The following is a 12,956-nucleotide window of genomic DNA, read 5'->3' as shown; positions in this document are numbered from 1 at the left end:
GAAGGAATATATAAGAAATAAATTTCTTAGGCCTGGAGAGGTGGCTCAGCGGTTAAGAGCACTGGTTGTTCTTCCAGAAGACCTGAGTTCAAGTCCCAGCAACCACATGGCACCTCACAGCCATTTGTAATGAGATCTGGTGCCCTCTTCTGGTATACAGACAGACTGTATACATAATAAATAAATATTTAAAAAAAAAAAAAAAGAAAGAAATTTCTTTACAAATCATGGTAATATTTAGTATTCGGTGACATTTAACCCTAGTTTATACAGCTATATCTAGTTTGACTTGTGTGAGGTTTTGTATTCTTTACCTAGCACTTCAAAACAAGTTAATAAGTCTGTTTGAAAGTGAAAGAAACCAGGCGGTAGTAGCACACGCCTTTAATCCCAGCACTCAGGAGGCAGAGGCAGGCAGATCTTTATGAGTTCGAGGCCAGCCTGGTCTACAGAGTGAGATCCAGGAAAGGTGCAAAACTGCACAGAGAAACCCTGTCTCGGAAAAAAAAAAGAAAGAAAGAAAGAAAAAGAAAATGAAAATGAAAGAAGATAATTGAAATGTATGTAAAACAATTTCCTGTGCCTGTTACTGTTTTCAAGGATGGGACTTAAGGAATACAAATCTTAGGCAGTCATAGAGAAGGCATAAAATTCGATAAGGATTTTAATAAGTGACATTTAGGGCATCAGAGATAGAGCTTTCTTTCCAAGCAAACCACAGGCATAAGGAAACTCTGTATGGAAGGTGTAAGCCTTCCTGTCTTTTTAACTTTAGCTTTCTCTTCACAAGATATGCCCTGGAAGATTATGTGCTGATCATAATGCATATGCATAATGCAATATGCAAGAAATAGCCTAAGCATACTTTTTAAACTGCTGTTCAGTGGTCTTCTTTATGTTGGGAGTTAGTGAAGTCCTGAGTGAATGTGTTTGTTTCTATTGTTTGACATAGGCATGGCCATGTCAGTACCTATCCAGTGAGGCTAAGAAGGTTGGCAAAACCTACCTGTGCTCTGAGTGCAAATGTTGACAGTGTGCAGAAAATGTCTACCATATCTTCTCCTCTTGGATGTTTATGCCCATCCAGAAGACAGCTTCCCCACAGAAACTGCTCCTACCGAGATTAGCTAAGCCTGTCTCCTTGTCCAGCTATGAATAAAACTCCTGCCTCCTTGTTTATCTGTGTGTAATAACTCTACTTCCTTGATTAAGCTGTATGCAATAATCATGCCCCCCTTCAGATGTATATGATAAATATGCCGAGATTCCAAGATTTAAAAAAAGGTTCTTTATTATTATAGTTCTTTTTTTTAAAGATTTATTTATTTATTTATTTATTTATTATGTATACCGCATGTATGACTGCAGGCCAGAAGAGGGCACCAGATCTCATTACAGATGGTTGTGAGCCACCATGTGGTTGCTGGGAATTGAACTCAGGACCTCTGGAAGAGCAGTCTGAGCCATCTCTCCAGCCCTAGTTCTTTTCTTATACACTTCTTAAAATTAAAAAAAAGTTGCCTGTGACATATTTCTCAGTAAAATTTTCATTGTACCATAATATTATGATTGTCTATATGTGAATAAACATTCACAGTTTGATTTCTAATATATTCTTTCTTTATTATACTGTCTTACATATCTATTTGAAAAAATTAGTCAGACTTTAAATTTAGCACTGCATCTAGCATTCATAAATAGGTCATTTTCTTCTGAGATTTTTTTAATATATACAGAGGCTGGAGAGAAATCCTTTTTAAAGTATACATATATACACATATGCATAAAGTATATATATACATATACATAAGGATATATACATATTTGTACAAATATATACATATTTAGAAACAGATAATGTTATCCCTGAAGAATGGATGGGGTGGGGGTAAAGAGGAAGGAAATGCCTTGAGGAAGAAGTATTTTTGCTTTTATACCTCTTGTTATTTCTGTTAATTTTTGTCATCATAATAACTTACTTGAAAATATTGCAATAAATTAAGAACATTTGTATTGTTACAGCTTTTCATGCAGATTGAGGCTCTCTTCCCACAAAAATGTGGAACTTGGATCGAGTACGCTAAAAGATACTGCAATGCACACGTCAGGTAGGATAATTATTCTCCATAAGCCTTTATCTGCACATGCTTTAAACTCTAAACATTAAACACTGTTAGCCATTCCTTGTTCCAGTGGTTTTCAAACTTGCTGCAGCTGTGAAAGAATTTCTTTAAGTAAAAGCTTGTATGGGTGACCTACATATAATGCAAAAGAAATAGCTAGGTGTGGTGGCACATGCCTTCATTCCAGCAGTTGGGAAGTAAAGCAGTAGAATGGCTAGAGGCCATACTTGCCTACATAATGAGTCCCTGTCGAGGATGAAAAAACAATGTGCCTGTTCTGGAGATGAGTATGTACGTGGAGGTGTGTTGTCCTGCTTTTCATTTGGCTGTGTGGGGTGTCAGGCTTCGGTGAGGCAGGTTTGGGTGTTATAGTAATGTCTTAGTCACTGTTCTGTTGCTGTGAACAGACACCGTTACCAAGGCAACATACAGAAGAAAGCATGTAATTAGTGGCGTGCTTACAGTTTCAGGGGGTGAGTCCATGACCACCGTGGAGGGAGCACGCAGCAGGCAGGAAGGTGTGGAGCTGGAGCGGTAGCTGAGAGCTCCCATCTCCATCTGATCCACAAGTTGGAGGAAGAGAGCTAGACAGGGCCTGGTATGGGACTTTGAGAGCTCAAACTGAGAATCAAACATTCAAATGTATGAGTCTCTAGGGGCCATCCTCATTCAAACCACCGTAAGTGAAGAGGTGTACGGAACCTGGTATCAGTCCGTCCAAGAGCCTTCCTGCACTCGGTTCTTGTTATGTGTTGTAATGTTTTTGTTTTAGGAAACCATCTCGATTCAGAGTTTCAGTTCCTTTTAGAAAGAATTATGATTCCCATACATGATCCTTCCTAATATTTGTGTCGTTCTCATGATAGGTCTGTTTGGTATGAGTCTAGGTATTGATTAAAGCAAAAAGCCAAACAAAACAGAAAACCTTAATGGTGATTCTTGCACTGGAGATGCCAAAGTTTATTTGCATGATATATATTTCTAGATTTACTATTGGACAACCAGAACAGGCTAAATGTTTAATCTACGTGTCTGTCCTACTCTTTGTTTCTTTTTTAAAATTTATTTTTACTTTATGTGCATTGGTGTTTTGCCTGCATGTAAGTCTGTGTGAGGGTGTCAGATCCCCTGGAACTGGAGTTAGAAACAGCTGTGAGCTGCCCTGTGGGGCCGGGAATTGAACCTGGGTCATCTGGAAGAGAAACCAGTGCTCTTAACTGCTGAGCCACCTCTCCAGCCCCCTACTGTCTGTTCCTTGATTAGTATCTGTCGATGACAACAGAAGTATGTACCTCACTTATTAATGCAAACAGTATTTCTTTTTTTTTTTTTTTTTTTTTTTTTTTTTGGTTTTTCGAGACAGGGTTTCTCTGTGTAGCTTTGAGCCTTTCCTGGAACTCACTTGGTAGTCCAGGCTGGCCTTGAACTCACAGAGATCCGCCTGGCTCTGCCTCCTGAGTGCTGGGATTAAAGGCGTGCGCAAACAGTATTTCAAAGAGAAGTATTTCATCTTTGTGAAATGTTGTGTGACGTGGAACCTATCTTACGTTTCCTATTTGCTAGATAAAGTCATTTCAAGGGCAGCATTGTGCTTCTCAAAGGCATTTTGTTTCTTTTTCTTTTAAAATTATGTGTACCTGTGTATGTCTGTGAATGAGTATATGCATATATGAGTGCAGGTACCCATGGAGGCCAGAAGAGGCGTCGGATCTCCTGGAGCTGGCGTTTCCGTCATCTAACATGGGTGCTGGGAACTGAACGTAGGTCCTCTGCAAGAGCCGTGTGTGCTCATCAGGGCTGAGCCATCTCCAGCCTTTGAAGATGTTTTCTTCTACATCCCTTTCAGAAGTCTTTCTAATCCTTGATTTCTTTACCTTGAGCGCACTCAGGCTCCATAAGCTTTGACTCAGATCAAGGCATTGCCTGACATTTTAAGTTAGGCTGTGGGATGCTATATTTTCTTCCAAAGCGTTTTTATTCTGGAAAGGTGTCATTTTCACACTATAATTTTACAGAATGCAAATTATGGATCGTTATTCCATCCTAGACCCACATTTTATATTTGAAATGTCATGCTGCATTCAAAATAAAGTTAAGTGAAATGCTTGAGCAAGAACATTACTTTGTCTTTAAGAAGCTTATTAAATTCCTAAGGAATGGCCTAAAGAAGCATGTTAATGCAAATGTAATCTGAAGAAAGAACTTAGGGTGTAAGTAACCAAATACCACCTACCCCATTTGATTTGAGAGACATCGGGAAAGGGGATTACTTAACCAGGATACCCTTACCCAAATGCCATATGTTAGTCATGCTACTGAATTCTATTTAGAGGCAGCTATAAATACACATAGGATTTGGAGAAGGAAGCACAGTGAGTAAATTGATCAACACTGCTCGAGCAAGGGGAGGTCTAGAGCCCACTTATCCCCCTGCACACTTCCAGGGGTTAAATCGCTTACTTTTATCTTGCTATTTTCTTTTGTGTTTCTTCCCATTTTTCTTCAGAAGTGGCAACTTTAATAAATACTCCTGTACTTCAAGAAGAAGACATGTGCCTTATCTAGCCAAGCATCCTCTATCAGGAGCTCTCCTTAGTGTGAGCATTGGAGCCAGGTGTTATAGCTCAGGCCTTTAATCCCAGCACTTGGAAGGCAGAAGCAAGGGGATCTCTGAGTTGGAGGCTATTCTGGTCTACACAGTGAATTCTAGGCCAGCCAGGGCTACATAGTGAGACACTGTCTCAAATTAAAAACAAAGATGTGCTTTGGGAAGAGGTCTGTCCTTTCTTATGTTGTGCCTAAAACTTAAATTATCCTAGGGAGATCTGGGGAAATTGTGCTTGCTTCTTATGCACATGGTCCTGGGTTCAGTCTTCAGTGTGGGACATCAAATTCTATGCCAGTTCCACTACTTAGGAGAATTATTTGTCTAAACTTTCTTGAGAGGGGAAATGCAGGTTGATAATATATACTCAAGGTGTTGTGTCTGTTTACAGCATGGTCAGGGTCATGTTTACCTCCATGTATCTCCAGCACTCTACTACTTACTGTTCTTCCTCTGGCTACATACAGGACTGTCTGTTCCATGTGCAGATGGCTCAGATCTGAAATGATAGTTAACATACTGAGTACTCAAGGGATGTTTGAGGAATAGTTAAAGAAGATGCGGGATAAATTCTGCACTTGTGTTTGGAAAGTCAGGTTCGTGTTGAAGAGGTGTGAGAACATAGAGTCTATAGTTCAGTTCCAACAGACTTCTGACTTTGAATCATCCTGTGCCGAGTTGGTGTATGAGGTCATTTCAGCCCATCTACTGCCTCTGGTTTGATTTTATTAATCCATCCATTCAAAAAGCATTTTTAGGAGGCTGGAGAGATGGCTTAGTGGTTAACAGCCCTGGCTGCTCTTTCAGATGACCCAGGTTCAATTCTCAGCATCCACATGACAATTAATAACTGTGTACAACTCCACTTACAGAGGATCTTACATCCTCTTCTTGCCTCCACAGACATCAGGCATGCTTGTGTTGCACAGACATACATTCAGGCAAAACTTTATCTGTTTGTCTGTCTATCTATCTATCTATCTATCTATCTATCTATCTATCTATCTATCTATCTATCTATCTACCAAGTTCAAGGCCAGCCTGGTCTACAGAGCAAACTCCAGGACAGCCAAGGCTATGCAGAGAAACCCTGTCTCGAAAAGCAAACAAACAAAAATAGTCCAAATGTCACTGAATTGTCAGTTCCGGTCCTAACTAGGTAGTTTCAGTTTTGATGAATGTCATGGGGGGCTGCGGGGAGGAAGGGAAGGGTGTTATGGCCGAGTGTGCCAGAGTGAAGCAGTCGAGACAGCTCAGAAGCATCCTGTGAGTCAACCTATTTCCTTTCTTTTCAGGAAGTGTGAATTCTGTCTGCTAAAGCTAGAACAAGAGAACTCACTGTGCCCTTGAGGAACTAAAGCAGGACCAGCTCAGCTGAACATTCTAGAGCTAAATCAAGATCTCTAGACAAAGACAGTTAGTTAGGAGCTAGACAAAGATAGAGTTAGGTAGGAGTCAAATTACAGTCTTGTTCATCAGAAAGGGAATAGGAAGACATGGTGGGTGTCTTCCGTTTTTCTGTTTCCTTGTGGGTGTTGCTTATTGCTATTGTGGGGTGGTTTTTTTTTTTTTTTCTTTTTTCTTTTGCAATAGAAATACATGAGAAAATTTACTCTTTAGCCATTGTAAGTGTAAAGTTTGGTAGCCTTAGATACATTCACACTGCTGTAAAGCACCAGAACTTTTCATTTCTAGCACATTTCACCGTCCCTAATCTAAGTCTCTTTACCCATTCAACAGTGTCCTCCATCTCTTTATCTCTTTGTTCAGCCTCTGCACTGTGAAGTGGTGAAGTATGGGGGAGTCATGTGTGAGAAGATTTACATCATATTATATATATTTTACAATACCATTCAGTTCTACATATCAGCCACGGGTTCCCCTATTCTCCCCCCTCCCACCCCCTCCCCTTACCCCCAGCCTAACATCATATTATTTTTAGGATTATATTTCTACATGATTCAAAATCTTAAACTAATAGAAGAGTAAGTAAATGCATATTTTTTGGAAGAGAGATTAGTGTATTAAAAACATAAACATTTTTGTACATTTGAATTTTGACCCTTTTTTCTACATAAATGTTTGTATCCTTTTTTATAGTTGCATGGCATATTGTTGAGATTATACTGTGGTTTCAGAGATGTCAGAGATATGAGGGAGTTTGCATTCATTACGTGGTGTATTATTGGGGCTCTATCTACCATAGTTTTTGGAGGGATAGGGGCTTAAGGGAGCTTGTATCTCATGACATTTTCTTATCAAAGAGATAGATGGCTTGTTGAATTCAAAGAAATGAAGATGTAGGAGATTAAAACTTTGAAAGTTGGCCTGGCAGTGGTGGCGCACGCCTCTAATCCCGGCACTCGGGAGGCAGAGCCAGGCAGATCTCTGTGAGTTCAAGACCAGCCTGGTCTATAGAGTGAGATCCAGGGCAGGCACCAAAACTACAGAGAGAAACCCTGACTTGAACCCTCATGCCTTATATACCTTCCTGTGTCCTGCCATATTACTTCCTGAGTAATATGTGTGTTTCCCAAGCAAAGGCATGAGATCTCAAATGCTGGGATTAAAGGTGTGTGCCACCACTGCCTGGCTCTGTTTCTAATCTAGTGGCTGGCTCTGTCCTCTGATCCTCAGGCAGGTTTATTAGGGTACACAATCTACCACCAGAGTAACACGGATTAGTAGTGGGCCCAGTCTTCTCAGTGGTAGATTTCCACAGCAATGTGGTAGAGGCCTAGAGTAGGCCTAGAGTTGGATCTGTCTGATATTGGGAGTTTTGTATCAACTTCTGATAGCTGTAGAGGTTGAAGGACAAGGAGGATTAGTTATCCTGGTAAGACTCAGAAGTCAGCATGGGCAAGGAAAATGTGGGGACAGGAAGAGGATAACAGTCACTTGGCCAGAATATCGTAATGAGAAGTGTACAGTGCTAGGTAAATGAATGGGTGCCCTAGAGGAATCAATAGAGACCTGAATTGTTGTTGTTATTTTAGTTTTATCTTCTATCCTGTATTTATTAAACCAGAACTCTGAAATAAAGATTTTTATTTCATAAAATATCAGTATTTTCATGATGGGAATAAAGTAAACATTGTTTTCTCTGCTACTTGTAGTTAACATTATAATGTTTCCATTAATACAAAAGTTCCTGACTCACTTAAATATTTGCCTACATGCTTGTTGGAAGCTCCTGTAACCTTTTCTCAGTAGGAATCCCTGTTTTTCTGAATTCTTCCCTCTCTTTGAGATATTCCAGTTTGTATCCTTCATAAAAGGTTGAATCATTATAATCAGCAGTTAGTCATTCTTTCAATGCAGAATTTTCTTTCTGGCATTTTACTAACGAATGGATTTTGGCATCCTTGTAACATGCAGTGAAATCTTCAGCTTGTTCAGAACCCCTCTCTCTGTCCTTGTCTCATTGTTTTGGGGATCAGAACATCTTTTACAGCATGCCTGAGGGCTCCTCTGCAGGGTGCGGCAGCATCTTGGCAGGTAGAGGAGAAGCCAGCCGCTTGACTGGAGAAGAAAGGAAGCTATTTTAAAACAGATTGGTTTTATTTTACTTATTTTAAATTCTGTGTATGTGGGGGAAAGGAGGTTGTGCACATGAGTACCTGGTGCCCTCGGAGGCCAGAGGCACCAGATTCCCCTGGAACTCCATTACGGGTGATTGAGAGCCGTCTGCCCCGGGTGCTGGGAACGTCCTTGGGCTTTAGATTTCGGCTTTAGTGTGAGAACTTTACAACTATACATTCTTATATGTGTCGAACTGGAGCAGTGGGTCCTGGGGCTCAAGCCCCAGTCCTCAAGCTTGTATGGTAAGCACTTTGCTTACTGAACAGTCTTCTGAGACAGCTAGTATCATTTCTTCCTGAGATGTTTGGTAGAACTCAGGAGTGAGTCCACCTGGGCCTGGTGTTCTCTGCTTTAGGAGAATATTAATTAGCAACTGAAGTTTTTCAAGAAATGCAGACCTCCTTGGAGCATCTCTTCTCAACCCTACTGCATCTTGTGTGTGTACCGCACAGTAGCTGTAGTGGAGAGAGCGGCCATCGTCAGGCATCAGCGTTTCTCAGCGCTGTTGTCCTAATGCCCACTTTCCATACTAAATATTCACTACTCCCTTGTCACACGGGAAGGAAATTCATAGGCATAACCCTATATAGCCACATATAATTTCAAATAAAGAAAGATTCCAGCATAATGCAGAGAGAAAATAAAAGTTAAGGTAACTATAAACATGTACACTAATATGTAAGTAGGTTGAGACTACATTAGAATACAATTTAAAATGAATGTAGTAAATAAGTTTATATTTATGGTTATATGAAATCTAAAACTTCATCAATTGTGATATATCCACTATTATTTTATATGCCTCCAAAGGATAATTTCTGTAGTTACACTGATTTGCACACCTGTAAATTCCAGGTATATAAAGTTAGAGAAATATAAATCATAAATTGATGAAAATTTACTGTGTTTAGAATTGTGGATACTGCTGTTCATATGGAAGCTAATGTATTACAGCTTGTTCATATGGTAGCCAGTGCTCCACAACTGTGTTCTGATGGTAGCCAGTGCTCCACAGCTGTGTTCACATGGTAGCCAGTGCTACACAGCTGTGTTCTGATGGTAGCCAGTGCTCCACAGCTGTGTTCATATGGTAGCCAGTGCTCCACAGCTGTGTTCATATGGTAGACAGTACACCACAGGTGTGTTCATATGGTAAACAGTACTTCACTAATATCTTCAAACAGTGTTTAATAAATCACAGTTATGTGTATTATAGCTTAGCTACCAGAGTGTTTTTGGGGTCGGTGGCATGGTTTTCCACATTAGCAAAGTATTATGAGTTGAGTTTTCAACAGAACAATGTAGGAGATCCCTTTTAGTTAGCATTATATACAATTTCTAGAAAAATTCAGTGTATAATAAGGTTGTACAAGAATAGTTCATTGCTACAATCCTAAGTTCTTAGCTGCTGTTGCCTATTCTTAGATATAAAAGGAGTAGATTTATTATTTTAGCTCTGCTCACTTTCCACTTTTGTTTCTGGGCTGCAGCGATATTTGTCTTGACTTTGTCCTCAAATGTGAACTTTTGTTTCCTCTTTATGTTTATCCAGCCTGATTTTGAAGCCAAGATCATACATCAGAGTCTCCACATTGTATGAAAGTCTTTTCATTTAGTTTTTGAAGCTATGTGTATGTAGTGCTTTAATAGAAATATTCTTTTAAAATATAGCTCTGAAGTTTTGAAAACAGGAGCTAAATGTCATGTGCTAGTGCCGAGCAGTCTCTGGAGCTCGGCTTGACGGGGCACTCCTGTGATCTCAGCCCTTGACAGGCCATCCTTGGTTTGCCTAGCAAGAGCAAGGCCCTGGGTTCCGTCCTCAGCTCCGTGGGGGGAGGGGGAAGTAAAGGAAGAAAGGAGGGAGGCAGGGAGAGAAGGGGAAGAAAGGGAGAGAGAGGAGAGGTAATGCGGTGGGGTGGGGTGGTGGAGGGATGGAGAGTGGCTGCAACAAAATGTGAATACGGTCCCCTGCTGACCCAGAAGAAGGCCTGTGAATGCTACAAAAGCAACTCTTGATTTGCATGAAGGTCTGCAGAGATTAGTGCAGACACCTGGGCCACACCTTTTTTTTCTATGCACGGCTGCATACTGCTATTTTAGCCTTCACCCTTTGTAGCATGAATCTTAAAGAGTCTTATTAATAAAATCAAACCTGAGGCAGGTATTGGGGTGAACTGGAAGATCAGAGAACCAGAACAAGCCACAGCTAACCTCACCTGGCCAACTTCTCAGCTGATCTTATTTCCTCAGACTGGAAGCCTCTGTGTCCTCATATCCGAATGGCTGCTCAAAACCTAAAAGCTTAACCAGCCAAATGCTTAACCAGCCAAATGCTTAACCAGCCAAATGCTGCTAGTTTCTGGTCCTCACGCCTTATATATCTTTCTGCTTTCTACCACCACTCCCTGGGATTAAAGGCGTGAGTCACCATGCTTGGCTGTATCCTTGAACACATGGATTTCTGTCTAGCTCTGCCTCCCAAGTGCTGGGATTAAAGGCGTGTGCTACCACTGCCTATCCTCTATGTTTAATATTATGGTTGTTCTGTCTCTGACCCCAGATAAGTTTATTAGGGTGCACAATATTTTGGGGAACACAATACCACCACAACCCTTTGTTGCTAGAAGCAGATAGTAAAAATGGTACTTGTACATGGTTCTCCATACATATGAAAGTTTTATGTTGGTATAAGATATTTTACTTTTAATTATGTGTGTATACGCATCTGTGTATTGGTTTGTGCACAAGCGCAGTGACCTCAGGCCAGAAGAGGGCTTCAGATCCCGTGGAGCTGGAGTTACAGGTAGCTGTGAGCTGCCAGCCACGGGTTCTAACAACCAAACACTGGTCTTAGAAAAACAATCTGGGGGTTGGGGACTTAGCTCAGTGGTAGAGCGCTTGCCTAGCAAGTGCAAGGCCCTGGGTTCGGTCCTGAGTTCTGGAAAAAAAAAAAAAAAGGAACAATCTGTACTCTTAACCGCTGAGCTGTCTCTCCAGCACCAATTGTTTATGTTTATAGATATAGGTTAGAAATAAAATAAGGAAGAAAACATTACATAGTAAATAGACGGTTCAGCTCTTTTCCACCCCACTACGTCCGTCATTAGTGCTAATATCAGATACATACTGTAAGTATCCACATCATGGTATGATGTGCAAGCTAAATAATATAGCTTTTGTTTGTTTGTTTTTAATTTATTTTATTTTAAATTAAGTATAATTGTCGGACGGTAGGTGGCGCACACCTTTAACCCCAGCACTTGGGAGGCAGAGGCAGGCAGATCTCTGTGAGTTTGAGGCCAGCCTGGGCTACAGAATGAGTTCCAGGACAGGCTCCAAAACTACACAGAGAAACCCTGTGTCATAAAACCAAATAATAATAATAATAATAATAATGTATAATTATATCATTTCCCCCTCCAATTCCTTCCCCCTCTCTGCTGCTTCTTAAATTCATAAGCTCTTTTCCCCCTAATTATTATTGTTACACACACACACACACACACACACATACACACACACACACACACACACACACACACACACACGGTTGTATTTATACGTTTATGTATTTGTATGTTTATTGTATTTAGATTTGTATATATGGGGGAGGAGGGAGGAAGAGATGAGGAGTACCAGCGGGATATAAACAAACAAGTGTGAAGTACAGCCGCAGTCTGTTTAGTGTTGCTTGCTTGCATGTGTGTTTTTAGGCTGACCGCTTGGGTGTTGAGTCATCATTTAGGGGCTCCTCCCTGGGGAGGACTAGCTCTCCTGGACTCAGCATTGCTTGGTGACTGTAGCTCTTCACCTAGGGTGGGCCCGTGAGATGCCCCATCCACTTCGGCATGTCTGTTGACACTGTCGTTGCCCGGTCTTGTTCAGGCAGCTTTATTGTTGAGATTTCATGGGCTTCTCTTCTTTGTCATCCATAGAAGACACAGTCTTATAGAATCCCTGGCCCTCCGTCTCTTATGATTGTTCCCAGCCCCCTTAGGTGCTGGGTTATGTTTTAATGTATCAACTGGGGCTGGGCACCCCACACTCAGTTATTCTCTGCGTTTTCACCAATCTGGCTTTCTCTAGTGGTCTCTGTCCGTTGCAAAAAGAAGCTTCTTTGGTGAGGGGGGAGAACTTCTGTAACCAGGTTGTCTGGACATGGTATGTCTTAACATTGTCTCTTAATATCAAAATAAATGATAAGCAAAGGTGTCAGTAGGAACAAAGAAATAAGTGTGATGATTGTACGTCCAGAAGTATACATTGGAAGAATGAAATTTTAGGACAATAAACTGAGAGCTTACTCCCCTTGGTTAGTGAAATTTCTATCTATTCTCATGAAATTGATTAAACAGTACAGAATAGTGCTTCCAACTGTTTTTTTTTTTTTTTGTAATGCACCTATGGATGGACTTATGTAGACGAATTTCTAAACAGTCTTATTAAATAAGAAACATAGAGCAAAATACAAAGGTAATAGCCAGAGATCAGAGAACTAGTGAACAGCCATGCCTACCTTATCTTACCACCGTCGCTTCCCCCAGAGAGTTTCTTCCCATCTAACTTGTGTTTTTATTGCCTTCCTGTTCTGCCTTCTCATTGGCTCTAAGCCCAGCCACATGACTTCCTTGTCACTTCCTGATATG

At 40.8% G+C, this 12,956-nt stretch overlaps 1 protein-coding gene and 1 pseudogene across 5 annotated transcripts in view; one reads left to right on the top strand and one right to left on the bottom strand.

Moving 5' to 3' along the window:
* Window positions 1-12,956, top strand: part of Zranb3 (zinc finger RANBP2-type containing 3) — a 164,034-nt gene that overhangs the window by 84,112 nt on the left and 66,966 nt on the right. For all 5 annotated transcript variants that reach the window (XM_042258049.2, XM_076547285.1, XM_076547286.1 and 2 more), the window contains exon 6: window positions 2,023-2,108. In XM_042258049.2, the coding sequence (XP_042113983.2) occupies window positions 2,023-2,108 (86 nt within the window). The remainder of the gene's footprint in view (window positions 1-2,022; window positions 2,109-12,956) is intronic.
* LOC121821196 (COX assembly mitochondrial protein homolog pseudogene) lies at window positions 7,901-8,395 on the bottom strand (annotated as a pseudogene).

Source organism: Peromyscus maniculatus, chromosome 11 (genome assembly GCF_049852395.1).
Source record: "Peromyscus maniculatus bairdii isolate BWxNUB_F1_BW_parent chromosome 11, HU_Pman_BW_mat_3.1, whole genome shotgun sequence".
Taxonomy (NCBI): domain Eukaryota; kingdom Metazoa; phylum Chordata; class Mammalia; order Rodentia; family Cricetidae; genus Peromyscus; species Peromyscus maniculatus.
This window is presented reverse-complemented; position numbering and strand designations above follow the sequence as displayed.